The 15,087-nt window shown below is 33.6% G+C and overlaps 1 protein-coding gene across 1 annotated transcript in view; it reads left to right on the forward strand.

Moving 5' to 3' along the window:
• Positions 1 to 15,087, forward strand: part of LOC119829473 (dynein heavy chain 8, axonemal) — a 37,371-nt gene that overhangs the window by 16,095 nt on the left and 6,189 nt on the right. The window contains exons 42-79 of the mRNA XM_038351996.1: positions 57 to 213; positions 315 to 508; positions 592 to 757; positions 885 to 986; positions 1,151 to 1,373; positions 1,557 to 1,686; positions 2,100 to 2,317; positions 2,512 to 2,648; positions 2,733 to 2,785; positions 2,872 to 3,079; positions 3,162 to 3,423; positions 3,558 to 3,680; positions 3,786 to 3,903; positions 3,980 to 4,075; positions 4,417 to 4,523; positions 4,935 to 5,098; positions 5,296 to 5,496; positions 5,610 to 5,750; positions 5,961 to 6,065; positions 6,147 to 6,331; positions 6,472 to 6,605; positions 6,928 to 7,059; positions 7,422 to 7,624; positions 7,715 to 7,829; positions 8,095 to 8,271; positions 8,575 to 8,742; positions 8,827 to 8,927; positions 9,019 to 9,217; positions 9,636 to 9,847; positions 10,744 to 10,882; positions 11,057 to 11,241; positions 11,786 to 11,912; positions 11,990 to 12,125; positions 12,290 to 12,507; positions 13,008 to 13,250; positions 13,551 to 13,686; positions 13,876 to 14,029; positions 14,367 to 14,486. Of these exons, the coding sequence (XP_038207924.1) occupies positions 57 to 213; positions 315 to 508; positions 592 to 757; positions 885 to 986; positions 1,151 to 1,373; positions 1,557 to 1,686; positions 2,100 to 2,317; positions 2,512 to 2,648; positions 2,733 to 2,785; positions 2,872 to 3,079; positions 3,162 to 3,423; positions 3,558 to 3,680; positions 3,786 to 3,903; positions 3,980 to 4,075; positions 4,417 to 4,523; positions 4,935 to 5,098; positions 5,296 to 5,496; positions 5,610 to 5,750; positions 5,961 to 6,065; positions 6,147 to 6,331; positions 6,472 to 6,605; positions 6,928 to 7,059; positions 7,422 to 7,624; positions 7,715 to 7,829; positions 8,095 to 8,271; positions 8,575 to 8,742; positions 8,827 to 8,927; positions 9,019 to 9,217; positions 9,636 to 9,847; positions 10,744 to 10,882; positions 11,057 to 11,241; positions 11,786 to 11,912; positions 11,990 to 12,125; positions 12,290 to 12,507; positions 13,008 to 13,250; positions 13,551 to 13,686; positions 13,876 to 14,029; positions 14,367 to 14,486 (5,989 nt within the window). The remainder of the gene's footprint in view (positions 1 to 56; positions 214 to 314; positions 509 to 591; positions 758 to 884; positions 987 to 1,150; positions 1,374 to 1,556; positions 1,687 to 2,099; positions 2,318 to 2,511; positions 2,649 to 2,732; positions 2,786 to 2,871; positions 3,080 to 3,161; positions 3,424 to 3,557; positions 3,681 to 3,785; positions 3,904 to 3,979; positions 4,076 to 4,416; positions 4,524 to 4,934; positions 5,099 to 5,295; positions 5,497 to 5,609; positions 5,751 to 5,960; positions 6,066 to 6,146; positions 6,332 to 6,471; positions 6,606 to 6,927; positions 7,060 to 7,421; positions 7,625 to 7,714; positions 7,830 to 8,094; positions 8,272 to 8,574; positions 8,743 to 8,826; positions 8,928 to 9,018; positions 9,218 to 9,635; positions 9,848 to 10,743; positions 10,883 to 11,056; positions 11,242 to 11,785; positions 11,913 to 11,989; positions 12,126 to 12,289; positions 12,508 to 13,007; positions 13,251 to 13,550; positions 13,687 to 13,875; positions 14,030 to 14,366; positions 14,487 to 15,087) is intronic.

A 15,087-nucleotide genomic window follows, 5' to 3' on the forward strand; every position in this document is an offset into this window, starting at 1 on the left:
GTTTTTATTGAAAATTATTAAGAATTGGCTAAGAAATAATTGGAAAATTTGTATAGGTTTGGGTCGTATATACAAAGGGTTGGCTCAATCCGGCACGTGGGGTTGTTTCGATGAATTCAACCGAATTGAGCTTCCCGTGCTGTCTGTAGCTGCTCAACAGATTTATATTTGCTTAACAGCCAGGAGAGAAAAAAAAGAATTCTTTATTTTCAGGTTTGCTTTATATATTCTTATTTCTTAAATGGCATAATCAAAGGTTTCTCAATTTAACAATTTTTTTAAAATAATGTTTGGAATTTATTTAAAAATTTTAGCGATGGCGATGTTGTAAGTTTAAATCCAGAATTTGCATTTATCATTACTATGAATCCCGGTTATGCCGGGAGGCAAGAGTTACCGGAGAATTTGAAAATTCAATTTAGATCAGTTGCCATGATGGTGCCTGATAGACAGATTATTATCAGAGTCAAATTGGCCAGTTGTGGTTTCAAAGAGAACATATTACTGGGTAAATGCAAAACAATTGAAGATAATAAAATATACTTCTAGTATTAAATTATGATGTTACAAATATGGTTTCTTCATTTTCAGCACGTAAATTTTTCACTCTCTATAAACTTTGCGAGGAACAATTGTCAAAACAAGTGCATTACGATTTTGGACTTCGGAATATTTTATCTGTGCTGAGAACTATGGGTTCACAGAAACGCGCAAATCCTGAGAGCACGGAAGAAAATATCATGATGAGAGTGTTAAAGTAACTATATGTTATCTTTATAAATGCTTGTAACATATTAAAAATATTAATAATAGAGTCTGAAAATTTGTTATCAACGAAATATTAAATTTTTGATTTCATTTTGTTTATCACGTACGTTTTACAGGGAAATGAACGTATCCAAATTGGTTGATGAAGATGAACCATTATTCGTCTCTCTAATTGAAGATCTGTTTCCCGGAATTAAATTGAGTCAAACGGTGCATAAGTAAGTACATTCGAAAATCTAATTTTGGAAATATGTTTGTAAGTATGAATTATTTCATTTGTTAACTCAGGTGGTAGAAATAAAATTTTGTGAAAAAAACACTATAAAGTGGTTTGTCTTAAATAGATAATCTTTGATGATGCCTAATTTGTTCTAATCATCAGAGAGATGCAACGTGCAATAGCATTAGTGACGGAGCGAACTGGGTTGGTCAATCATCCTGATTGGAACTTGAAGATCATCCAACTGTACGAGACGTCGCTAGTGCGTCACGGGTTGATGACTATGGGACCGACTGGTTCTGGCAAGACCACTTGTATCCACACTCTGATGGCGTCACTCACTGAAGTCGGTAAACCGCATAAGGAAATGAGAATGAATCCCAAGGTTGGTTTCAGAATTAACCTTGTCCCATTCTATTTGAAATCTAATAAAAATAATGAAAAAAATAAAGAGCCCGGTTAAAAGACGACCATTGCTTGAGAATTCATTTCTGATTCCAAGGTGCTGCCCAATAAGACATTTAAATGTGCGTTTTTACGTATTTTGTGTAACTGGATTTTGCTTTAGGCAATCACCGCACCTCAAATGTTTGGACGGTTAGATGTAGCGACCAACGACTGGACAGATGGAATATTTTCCACTTTGTGGCGACGTGCCTTGAAGGTGAAGAAGTCGGATACTACCTGGATTGTATTAGGTTAGCAAATAATTATGCTATATAATAATGAATATTGAAAAATATTGTAATATAAAAGTTGATATCTATTGTCTCGAACGAATAATATAAATAAATAAATAAATCTTTATTTCTTAGGTTTTTACATTATTGTACAAGTGGATTGTGGCTCAGGCCCTCTTGCTAGGTAATACCTGTGTTAAGAGGACCTGTTCCTTCTCTTGGAGTGATACATATAATAATAATAACATTGTTCTAAGTAGATCGAAAGATTAACATTTTTTTTCTTTTTTATTTATATATCTAAGGGTAATCCAATTTCCAACAAAGTGACTAGTAATACACTAGTCATGATCTGAAAAGAAAGAGTTGGTTTTGTGCAATTTTTATATTGATGAAGTTGTTCTTAATTACCAGTAACTATCTTTGAGCAGACGGTCCAGTAGATGCCGTATGGATAGAAAACCTCAACTCTGTTCTCGATGATAACAAAACTCTGACATTGGCCAACGGAGACCGTATAACAATGGCCCAGAACAGCAAGCTGGTATTCGAGCCAGATAACGTGGATAACGCTTCACCAGCTACAGTCAGTCGAATGGGGATGGTGTTTTTGTCATCTTCTGTGCTTAAATGGCAACCAATACTGGAGGTAAAAAGAAAAATAAGTTCATCCATTTTTTTTGTTTCAGCAAATTTGGTTATAGTAAAGTATTTGTAATACGTCGTTTGTAACACAAGAGTCTACGTGACAATTACTACGTGTTCAATATTTCTAGCTATGTATTATTAGTACATGTACACACGGGCCGGTTATTTTGGTTATATCAATAATAAATTTTAAAGGGTTGGCTGAAAAAGCGATCACCAAAAGAAAGCGATTGTTTCCGAACTGCATTTAATAAAGTATATGATGAGGTACATCTATTTGTTCAACAAAAGCTGCCTGCAAAGATGAAATTACTTGAAGCTATTTATATAAGGTAACTACATATAACGATTTAAATATATGAAGTGTATTATATTAATATTTTGATAAGATAATGATCACCAACGTTATATTTCAGACAATGCATTGATGTTTTAATTGGTCTCTTACAAATTGAAATACCTGGCGGAAGTGAGTTTGTATTTACTATCCATACTGCATATGTTTGAATCGCCCAATGCGTTTAGCGTCTTCTTATTTTAACCAATACCTTCTAGAGTTGCACACGGACCGTCATCTCGAGCGTCTCTTCATTTTTGCGATGATGTGGTCTTTGGGTGCGGTTCTCGAATTGGACGCACGCACTCGAATGGCTGAATTTATGACAAAGCTGCCCGGAAGAATGGACTGGCCTGGGGCTAAATCTAAAGAATGGGTCATGCCTTTCGAATACATGGTTAATGAAGCTGGTGTATGGCAACATTGGTTAGAATTGTTTTAAGGATCTTGCATAATGCTATAGAATACTGATAAATGGCAATGATTAATTCGTTTTTCGTTATCTTAGGGCTGAAATTGTCGAGGATTATATTTATCCATCAGACAGTGTACCAGAATATGCGTCCATCTTAGTACCTAATATTGATAATGTTTGTATCTCGTTTTTGATCGAAACAATAGCGAAACAGAATAAGGCCGTTCTGCTGATAGGGGAACAGGGTACCGCCAAAACGGTTATGCTTAAAAGTTATATGGCGAAATATGATAATGAAGTCAAACTGTTTAAAATGATCAACTTTTCTTCCGCTACGACACCAAATATGTTCCAGGTAATGCTGGCAGTTATTTTTTAGTATTTTTTTATTTTTTCCCAATTGAGTCATTACTGCAAGTAGGCTTTATTATTCTATTATTTGTTTATCATTATTTATCTCATATTTGAAGTACAACAATTTTTTTCTAGCGAATTATTGAGTCATACGTGGAAAAGAGGGTTGGTATGACGTATGGCCCTCCTGGGGGCAGAGCTATGACAGTATTTGTTGACGATATCAACATGCCCGTGGTTAACGAATGGGGTGATCAGGTACAGAGCAATAATACAACATTTTCTTTGTCTTGATATACAGCTTTCGTATGTATTGATTTCTTTATATAATGTTTTCTAAGTGTACTTTAAATTTTTATGTAGGTTACTAATGAAATAGTGCGTCAAATGATGGAATGTGGAGGCTTCTATTCTCTCGATAAACCTGGTGACTTCTTTATTATAGCGGATATTCAAATGTTTGGCGCTATGATTCATCCCGGTATGGTGCATAAATTAAAATTAAGGTTGAATTTATTATGAGTGTCTAGCACATAATTTATAAATTATTTGAATAGGTGGCGGTCGTAATGATATTCCACCTCGATTGAAAAGGCAATTTAATATTTTTAATTGCACTCTGCCAAGCAACGTCTCGATGGACAAAATCTTTGGTAATTATCCCAATTCGCAAAGTTGTGTAGTTAATAAGAAATTATGGATAATATATTTATATCCCTGAATTATTACGACGGTCTCGTTACCGATGCCAGATTTTAGTTGTAGAAGTATGAAAATTTGTGCGCTATTCACACGGTTTGAGTTATTAAATAGAATCTTTATAATATTACATCGTGGTATATGTAAAAGCCAACTTCTTATAAAATACCAGACATGTTCATTGTATTTATCCCAAAATGCATAATTCGGTATATATTTGCTAGTCTACATAAAATGCTATTATGAATTTGATTAAAGAAAATACCTGCATAATTGTATATCTTTCTTATTTTAGAAACAATAAGCGCTGGGTATTTTTGTAAAACCAGATTTGATAAGAAAATTGTAGACTTCATGCCCAGACTTGTGCGAGTTACGCGTATTATATGGCAACAGACAAAGGTAATGGGAATATGTTTATTTTTACTTTTATAAAACAAAGGGCATCAGAGGATGTGAAGTTCTTCTTACTATTATTTATTTATTTATTTATTTATTATTTATTACTCTTTAACAAAAATTGTACAAGAACCTTAAAAATATATACATATATTAATAACCATTTAACTTTGTATTGAAATCCTTTGGCAATTCGCTTTCTCTTTCATAGCGAATATTGTCACTACCACACTAATCACTAAGTAGCATTGATTTATGTGCTTTTTATTCTCTAATTAGTTTAATTTTTTAGTTATATATATATTTGCAAGTTATTTATTTGCAATTAAACATGGTATACAAAGGTGTTACAATTCAGTTTTACAGCATGTTTATCCTTCGTGCATGTAAATTTATTATATTTATGTTTTACAGATAAAAATGTTGCCAACTCCAGCCAAGTTTCATTACGTTTTCAATCTCCGAGATCTGTCTCGTATTTGGGAAGGCATTCTATTTATAAAGAGAGAAGAACTCCCATCTATAAAGACTGCACTGAAGTTGTGGTTCCATGAATGCTTGCGAGTTATTTCAGATAGGTAGGTTCGAATGTCCTTAATAGTGCTATTAAATACTTTATTACAAATCAAAACAATTGAAGTACATTTGTATGACATTATATATATATCGAACTTACAACAATTAAGCAACAATTTAAAATTATAATGGTGGTAGAAAATCATTCAAAAATATTCTATAAACATTACAAAAAATTACAATATTCTGGACATTCTAGGTTCACTACTTTCGACGATAAGGATTGGTTTGTTGCAACGTTTTGGAAGATCGCTAGCCAAGAATTAGCAGATGTTATCACTGAATTTCCGGAGGGGGAGACTTTCTTTGTTAATTTCCTCAGAGAGCCGGTGGATCCGACTGGTGATGAAGAAGAGGACTTTAGTACTGAGGCACCAAAAATATATGAGGAACTTCCAACGTTAGTTCAGATATTTGATATAGGAATAGTTAAATATTTCACAGAGAGGCATACAAAGAACTAACGCTATTTTAAAATTTGTTGCAAAATAAACGTTCTGCAATATTTTTCAGATGGGAATTCGTGTTGTTTAAATTAGGACAATTCCAAGAGCAATTTAACGATCAAATTCGTGGTGCTCATCTGGATTTGGTGTTTTTCCACGACGCTATGGTGCACTTGTTTATTATATCCAGGATTATTAATACTCCGAGGTTAGTATGATTTGAATCAGTGGCATAATTACCTTTATTAGAAATTTTTTTATTGAACTGAGATTTGAACATGCCATAGTCTAAAACAGTGGTGCTGTCTATTGTTGAAAGATACAATTTAGCAATGTTTGATATAAAACTAAAAAAAAATGTTTTTATTTTTTAGTAAAAGTACCCATAAAGTTATGATCACAATATTTTTCGTTACAGAGGAAATGCTTTGCTTGTCGGTGTAGGTGGCTCTGGTAAACAAAGTTTAACTAAATTGGCTTCATACATAGCAAACTTTTCCTTCTACCAAATTACTTTGACTAGGTTGGTTTTCTTTTATTCCAAGTTTGTAATTGAATGATTTAGTTTTGTTATTCCAATTTCTAAAATTTATCAACTTTCTAGATCATATAATGTTAATAATTTCATGGAGGATATTAAAATACTATACCGCATAGCTGGCTTACAGGGCCATGGAATCACATTTATTTTTACTGACAATGATATAAAAGATGAACAATTTTTAGAGTTTCTCAATAATATTTTGAGTTCAGGAGAAATTGCTAACCTCTTTGCCAAAGATGAAATGGGTAATTACATTTTAAATTTCAAGAGAAATAATGTTAATTTTACATATATGTATCCTTTCACCAATTATATTGCATATAGTAATGAAAAAGTCATTAAAATAGATAATGGCATTATTAATGCTTCATAATATGTTGTTTAGATGAAATATTAAATGAGTTGACTCCCATCATGAAGAAAGTTGCACCAAAACGAATTCCAGTGCCAGATGTGCTCTATGAATTCTTTATAATGCGTTCACGATCGAATTTGCATGTTGTGTTATGCTTTTCACCGGTAAGTATTGCAAAATATAAATATTAAGCATAAGATTATTACGATACAGTAGTTAGATCCTCGGAACTCGATGTTGGAGATTTGAGACGAAACGAGCGTGTAAGAAATAAATGGATTTTTCAATTTATATCTGCACATAATACACAGTTAAGAAAACCCTGTGGAAACCGGCATAATATCCTAGAAATTAAAAGTTCGATGACGTATGATACATACCAAACCGGCACTTGGCCAATGTGGTGGATTATGTTTGATAATAATCAATCAATCAGTAACGATAATTCTTAAAATATGGTTTACGTCTTAAATATTTAATTGAAAGGTGGGTGAAAAATTCCGAAGCAGAGCGCTCAAGTTTCCTGGTCTTATATCTGGATCAACAATGGATTGGTTTCAAAAGTGGCCTAGAAGCGCCCTGATTGAAGTCGCACATCATTTCCTATCTGAATTTCCAGTATGTATCTTGATGTGATAATTTTAAATATAATTCCAACATATATTTATAACAAGCTGCGCCCCGCGGTTTCACCCGCGTAAGTCCGTGTCCCGTAGGAACATCGGGATAAAAAGTAGCCTTTATATTATTCCAGATGTCCAGCTATCTACGTACCAAATTTCATTGCAATCGGTTCAGTAGTTTTGGCGTGAAAGAGCAATAAACACACACACATCCTTACAAACTTTCGCATTTATAATATTAGTAGGATATACATCTATTTTATATAAAATAAATCTTTTTTAAACAAAAATAGTCGTAAATTTAAGAAGTGAAATAGCGTGATATCATGTCTGTTACAATATAGTCTTTTTTCTTAGATTGTCTGCTCTCCCGAAACAAAGCAACAGCTCATAGAAATAATGGGCATGGTACAAGATGACGTAGCCGACACCTGCAGCATGTATTATGATAGATTCAGACGGCAGACGCATGTTACACCTAAATCATACTTATCATTCTTAGAAGGATACAAAGTGCTGTACAAAGAAAAACACGTAAACATTGCTGAAATGGCTAGACGGTTTGTAATATAATTAATTTAATGTGTTTTTAAATTATTTTTATCGACAAGTTTTGTCGTTGCCTAATGTTATATTATTTTCTATTTTAGTATGACTACTGGTTTAGACAAATTAGTTGAAGCTGCAGCAAGTGTTGATGAACTCAAAAAGGAGTTAGAGGTCAAAGACCAGGAAATTAAAGAAGCGACTGCAGCGGCTGAAGAGGTTATATTTTTCTCTAACTTCTAAATATTATTCAAGTATTGCTAATTAAAAAAAATTAACAAAAGCAACAAATTTGTAAAGTTTATTTGGTAGTTGATTACTATTTTGTGTTTAGATTATGCTTGCTTGTTTATATATCGGTTCGTTTAGGACAAATTCTATAAGATCCTATACTTTATGGAATGAACCAGTTGTAAACTTCACAAAAATCAAATAAAGACTTTTCTCACACATGTTTTGTCACACCTAATTTGATAATTTTCAGGTATTAGCGGCAGTAGCTGAATCTCAAGCCGCAGCAGAAGTGGTAAAGGCAGAAGTACTGGCCGTGAAAGATCGAGCCGTGAAACTCGTGAGCGTCATCGCGGCGGAGACTGCTGTCGCCGAAGAAAAGTTAGCGGCTGCTAAACCAGCTTTGGATGCCGCTGAAGCTGCTTTATTGGTTCGATTTTTTATTTAGATTTGATATTTAGATTTTTTTACTACGAATATCCTTTGAATTTGAAAAAGAAGACATGCTAGTCTTTATGCTTCAAGCTGTCTGCGAAAAACGTGTCATAATGTTATATTTATAAAACTTTATTATTTTAGATTTGTGTTTATTTATTTAAAAAAAGACGTAAAAAATAAGTCTTTTTTACATACACGTTTTACGATTCAAGGACTACTTTAATAGTCAATGGAATACTATTAATTATTAAAATATCTTTTATCAAGATATTTACTCTTTTCTTGGATATTATAGACTATTAATGCCGCTGATATAGCGACGGTGAGGAAATTGGGAAAACCACCATATCTTATTACTCTTATCATGGACGCTGTAATTATTTTGTTCCGAAAGAAAATTGATCCCATAAAACCTGATCCGGAGAAAGAATTTCTAATGGCCTCTTGGGCGGAATCTTTAAAGGTAAATTTAGAAGACACAGATGTGTTGTTGAAGTTAAAGTGTAGTTGTTATGGTTAATTATAAACTGAAACAATCTTATTTTAGGTAATGGCCGATTCCAGATTTTTAAATAACTTAAAGTTTTACCCGAAGGACGAAATAAATGCTGAAATGGTTGACTTGCTGCAGCCATATTTTAACTTTAGGTAAGGAAATAAGTTCGCGATCTAAAAAAAAAAAAAAATATTAAACACTACATTTTATTTCTAAATAATGAAATGTATTTGTTGTCTTTAGCCAGTACACATTTGAGGCGGCAAAAATTGCTTGCGGCAATGTTGCTGGTCTGATTTCATGGACCATTGCTATGGCTCAGTTTTATGCAGTGAACAAAGATGTTTTACCCTTGAAAGCAAATTTAGCAATTATGCAAGGGAAATATCAGGCTGCGAAAAAGGAGTTAGAGGCTGCTGAAGCTCAATTAGAAGCAAAAGAAGTATGTATATGTATAAGTGATAGACAGTATTTTGAATGTTCGATCTTGAGAAATTTTGAAAGAATAGAAAAAAATTGGTCACCAGGCGGGATTCGAACCCGCGTTTTTTTGCCAAGCCGTAGCAACGCCTAGCCTCTCGGCCACCCGTGATCCCGTCACAGTAATCAAATTTCTTCTACTCTTTCGGGTTTATGTGCCTAAGGGACACCCCACGCCATCTATTGATTCGATTTTATTAGAACTAATACGCGCTGTATATGAAAAATACTCTCGTGCTAAAATGAAAATGATTTATTTTATAGACATGTATGTAAAATACAACAAAATCAAAGTACAGGCATAGAAAAAAGACTTTATTGAAAAGAAGTGTATTTTTTGCAACACATTTTGTATTAATTAATTTGTTATACATTTTTAGCGTGAATTAAGAGACGTCCAGCAAAGATTCGACGAAGCTATGACTTTGAAGCAAGCGGTGTTGGACGATGCTGCTAAGTGCCAGCAGAAGATGGACGCCGCGACTGCCCTTATTAATGGTTTGAGCGGAGAAAGAGTCAGGTGGACTGAACAATCTGCCTTGTTCAAATCGGAAATTGAACGATTGGTTGGCGATATTGTACTTCTTACAGGGTAAGATATATTTTCGATTTTGTCTGTTTCGATGTTGTCTGATTTTTTATGTTTATTGTTGATTATAATAAAGGCGTGTAAATAAATTCAAATTACTTTCAGTTCATGTGAACTTCTCATTAGCATTTGATAGACTGTCAGTATACAAATCTATAAAACCTTATAATTGAGCAAGTATTGTTTTGGCGTGTAAATAATACACAACTTATATACTTGTAGCACACATCATACACGCTTCCTCCATTATATTTTTCGTTTTGAAACAGAATTGTTGTTTCCCTTATGTAGGTGTACGTACCTCCTTTGATAAAAAGTGACCTTCATTATTCTCTTAAGTTCTCTCGAAGCATTTTATATGTAAAAATAAAAAATAAAAATAACGAAAAGCAAAACTTGTACCAAATAAATCACAAATCTGAATTGCGTTTCATGTGAAGAAATAGATGGACATAGTTTACATAAATTGATTTTAAATTAATCTTAATTCGCGAACATTTTCCTGGATATTTCTTGTGCCTCTCTAAAACAGTGTACAAAATCCCTATAGGGCTATGTGGGAGCCAATTCATATTTACTACTAAATAGTTTATTTACAGAAGACCATACACAGGCCATGTATCAATATGTAAGACAGTCTGATCGCTTTGATGAGCGCTTGTTATGCAAATTGTTATCATGCATGCGGATACATGCTTATGGTTCAACTCAAATTGGATAGACTATTGTGTATATATCCCTTCTCTATAGTAAATTATCATAGTATAACGAGTAAAGAGGTAGCATTAAAAAATCTTTAAAATTTTCAAGTATTCCTCAAATGCTTAAAGCATATGGTCTCCGATTGAAACTACTACATGACTATTCTGTAATATTCTTTCATTTTATAACTTTTTTAGGTTTTTATCATATTCGGGACCGTTCAATCAAGAGTTCCGTTCGCTCTTAATAAGCAATTGGCTCACTGAATTACTTAGAAGGAAGATACCCGTATCAATGAATTTAAATATAACTGAACAGCTCACGGACACAGCTACGGTAAAACTCTTTCTGTGTTTACTTATACAAGAGTTTTGTAATTACCATTTCTAATATTGAAGAACAATGGAAGATTTCGAAAATAGATACTTAAATCAAATGACTGTAAAAAAAAATATATTTTTTAAATATTATCAACAATTTAGTACTAAAAAGTTATTTGTCAATATTAAGATTGGTGACTGGAATTTATGTGGTCTACCAACCGATGAGCTGTCCATTCAGAATGGTATCATTGTAACCAAAGCGGCTAGATTCCCGCTGTTAATAGACCCTCAAACTCAAGGAAAGATCTGGATAAAGAATATGGAGAAATATAACGATTTAATTGTTACAACTCTCAACCATAAATATTTCAGGTAAAGTTATTAGATATAATAAAAAATAACGTATTGTAAGATAATATTTATTTAAAATTATGCGTAGCTTTTAACTAACTACTAATGAATTTTAATTTTTAGTTTTATAGCATTGAAATGCTTTATAAATGAGAAATTTTGAAAGAATAGAAAAAATTTGATCACGAGGCAGGATTCGAACCTGCGTATCTTGCCTAACCGTAGCAAATCGTGATCAAATTTTTTCTATTCTTTCAAAATTTCTCATAACTACTAATGATATCGTCATTACTATTAAGTAATTTATGCTAACGGTTAATGTCCTTCTTCTACTATATAATGCGAAAATTTGTAAAGATGTGTGTATGTGTGTTACTCTTTCACGCAAAAAGTACTGAACCGATTGCAATGAAATTTGGTATGTCTGGACAATAATTAGAATAACATATAGGCAACTTTTTATCCCGATATTCCTACGGGATACGGATTTACGCGGATGAAACCGCGGGGCGTAGCTAGTTTTTGTAATAAATGGCAACTTCTTAAATCCGTCCTGCTTTTCCAGAAATCACATTGAAGATTGCGTATCCTTAGCCAGACCGTTGCTTATTGAGGACGTTGCAGAGGAACTCGATCCTGCGTTGGATAATATTTTAGAGAGGAACTATATTAAAATTGGTTCTTCATATAAGGTAGGATTTTGACTGAAAATTATAACTGTGAAATTTTAATATCGAAGTGGTATTTCATAATGTGACACTGTGTATAGGTGAAACTAGGTGACAAAGAAATTGATGTAATGGCAGGACATAAGATTTATATAACGACGAAGTTGCCGAACCCTGCTTATACACCAGAAATATCGGCGCGAACTTCCATCATTGATTTTACTGTCACCATGCAAGGTAACAAAAAATAAAATGAAAGGTCTTTACGATATTAAAAGCTCAGTTCTCTTTCAGAAGTATCTGATTCGAAGGAAATAAAGATTTGCGTTTTTGTAGCCTTTACAAAAAGGTTCCCGAAATATAATGTCCAATTAAGGCATAATGTTTCACAATTTTATCAGGGTTGGAAGATCAGCTATTAGGTCGTGTAATTTTAACTGAAAAGGCCGAAATGGAAGCTGAACGTACACAATTGATAATGGACGTAACAGCCAACCGACGTAAAATGCAAGAACTCGAAGCGAATTTGCTTCACAAACTGACGACGATTCAAGGATCTTTAGTGGAAGACGTGTCGCTGATTCAAGTGTTGAATATTACTAAAGCTACAGCTACGGAGGTAGAGTTGTTTATATTTACGACTAGCTGTTCGCCCCTGTTTCACCCCTGGTACATGTATAGCTTGTAATTGCTTTCTAATGGTGGAGAAATTTTTGTGTTGTTAAAAATCGGTTTAGCTGTTCACGCGTGATGGCGTGACCAAGGGAAATAAGGATTCATTTTTATTTATAATAATAATTACGTATTATAACTTTTTTCGTGAGTGAGGAATAGGAATTGAATATTAATAAAGCTTGTCGATATACGTAAAGCTTTATTTTATATATGGGTGACGAATGATTCAGTCTATCTGTCATTTATGTAGTCAATTTCAAATACGTAAGTTATATTCGGCAGTTACTATCGGCAAAGCCAAAATTGATAATAATATGAATATGGAGGGAAAATTTGAAGTAGGATTTTTACATGAAAAACTTTTTACAGTGTCATCGGCGCTATCGACGTTTGCACACACTTTCTCATGATTTATTGCAAATGTCATTAGAGTTAATATTCCAGGTGCGAGAAAAATTAGATGGGGCAAAGGAAACAGAAATAAAAATAAACGCGGCTCGCGAGGAATTCCGTCCTGTAGCAACGCGAGGCTCGGTTCTCTATTTCCTCATTTGCAACATGTCCCTTGTGTGTAACATGTACCAGACCTCGTTGGCTCAGTTCTTGGAGAGATTCGATATATCCATGGAGAGATCCCCGCAGAGTCCCATCACTTTTAAGAGGATCGCATTCATTATTGATTATTTGGTAAGGTTTTATCGTAAAATGCCTTCCAGGTGGTTTATGCATGTAAAATAAATAGTTCTTTCTTTCTTTCTTTCTTTCTTTCTACGGCATTGTTTGTTGAAGGCCAGTACACACTATAGGTATAGTTACTGTTCCTATAGTGGAAAGGAAATTTGATGGAGCTGATGATTTTCCAAGTATTATTGTGAAGAAGATTTGAGTCATCAGCAATGCCCATATAAATTGGATGTTCATAAGTATCATACACCTGCATGCTAAAGCTAGTCAAAGTATATAACTGATTTTTGTCTTCATTTCTAGACATACGACGTATGGAAGTACATAAGCAGAGGTTTCTATGAGAAACATAAGTATTTGTTTACGTTGCTTCTAACGTTAAAAATTGACTTGCAAAAGGAGTACATAACTTACGATGAGTTCCAAACTTTTATCAAAGGTATATTCACAATACTCTACCAATTTGCTTAATTGTTTTATTTTTTATATTAAAAAGAAAATAATGCGTGAAAATACACAGTAAAAAATAATTACTCAACTATCAGTGACTTTATCAACAAGTCCCTTAGTGCGTTTTTCCACGACATTTCTAAGAAGAGCTCTAACATTGATGAAATTATTTTCTAAGGTGGTGCTGCATTAGACTTGAACGCTTGTCCTCCGAAACCTTTCAAGTGGGTGACGGACATGTCTTGGCTGAACTTGGTGCAGTTATCGAATCTTAGACAGTTCACAAATATTTTGAACCAAGTTTGTAACAACGAAAAGGGTTGGAAAAACTGGTAACATATATTTTTAATCATATATCATTTGTGCATTATGCACAACGAAAAATAATGCTCTAAATTATAAATGGTCTGGTGACATTACACAATTTTCCATATTCAGATAGTTTATAATCTCGCCAGTTACATTTTATATAACGGTGTTTATAAGCTTTCAGTGCCATATATAACAATGGAATACATTTGTTTCTCATTAAATGTGTCCTAAATAATAATATAATCTGGTGGTATCTGTACATTGCAAAATTACATTATGGTGATGAGTCAATTGCATAAATTATAAGTCAATATAAATATTTTCAACTAACTCTAAAGTAATTTGTTTTTATTATAGGTTTGACAAGGAAGCTCCTGAAGATGAACCATTGCCTGACGGCCTACACTCGCTGGATGTATTCAGAAAGTTGCTCGTTGTGCGAGCTTGGTGTCCGGATCGAACGTTGGCGCAGAGTTTGTAAGTATATCCTATTGCTGCGCCCCGCTGTTTCACCCGCATAAGTCCGTATCCCTTAGGAATATTGCCTATGTGTTATTATTATTATTTTTTTTTTATGTCATAGCGGGCAACTGAGCTGGTGGTTCACCTGATGGTGAGCGATCACCACCGCCCATAAACATTCGCAGAAGCTCAGACCTCTGAGAGTGCGCTGCCCGCTTTTAAGGAATAAGGGATAAGGAAAGGATTGATGAATGGAAAAAAGGAATGGACTGGGAAGGGCTAGGAGAAGGAAATAGAAAAAAAAATATAAAAAGAAAAAGGAAAGTTATTTCAGTTGTCCAGCTATCTATGTTCGAAATTTCATTGCAATCGATTCAGTAGTTTTTGTGTGAAAGAGTAACAAACATACACACATCCTAACAAACTTTCACATTAGAAATTTTTGAAAGAATAGAAAAAATTTGATCACGAGGCAGGATTCGAACCTGCGTATCTTGCCTAACCGTAGCAACGCCTAGCCTCTCGGCCACCCATCCATCGTTCCATCGATACAATATTGTAATCATTGAAATAATGTTTCGTATTGGTTGTGATGGTTCTTGATCATCTCAATAGA

The sequence above is a fragment of the Zerene cesonia genome, chromosome 10 (genome assembly GCF_012273895.1).
Source record: "Zerene cesonia ecotype Mississippi chromosome 10, Zerene_cesonia_1.1, whole genome shotgun sequence".
NCBI lineage: Eukaryota > Metazoa > Arthropoda > Insecta > Lepidoptera > Pieridae > Zerene > Zerene cesonia.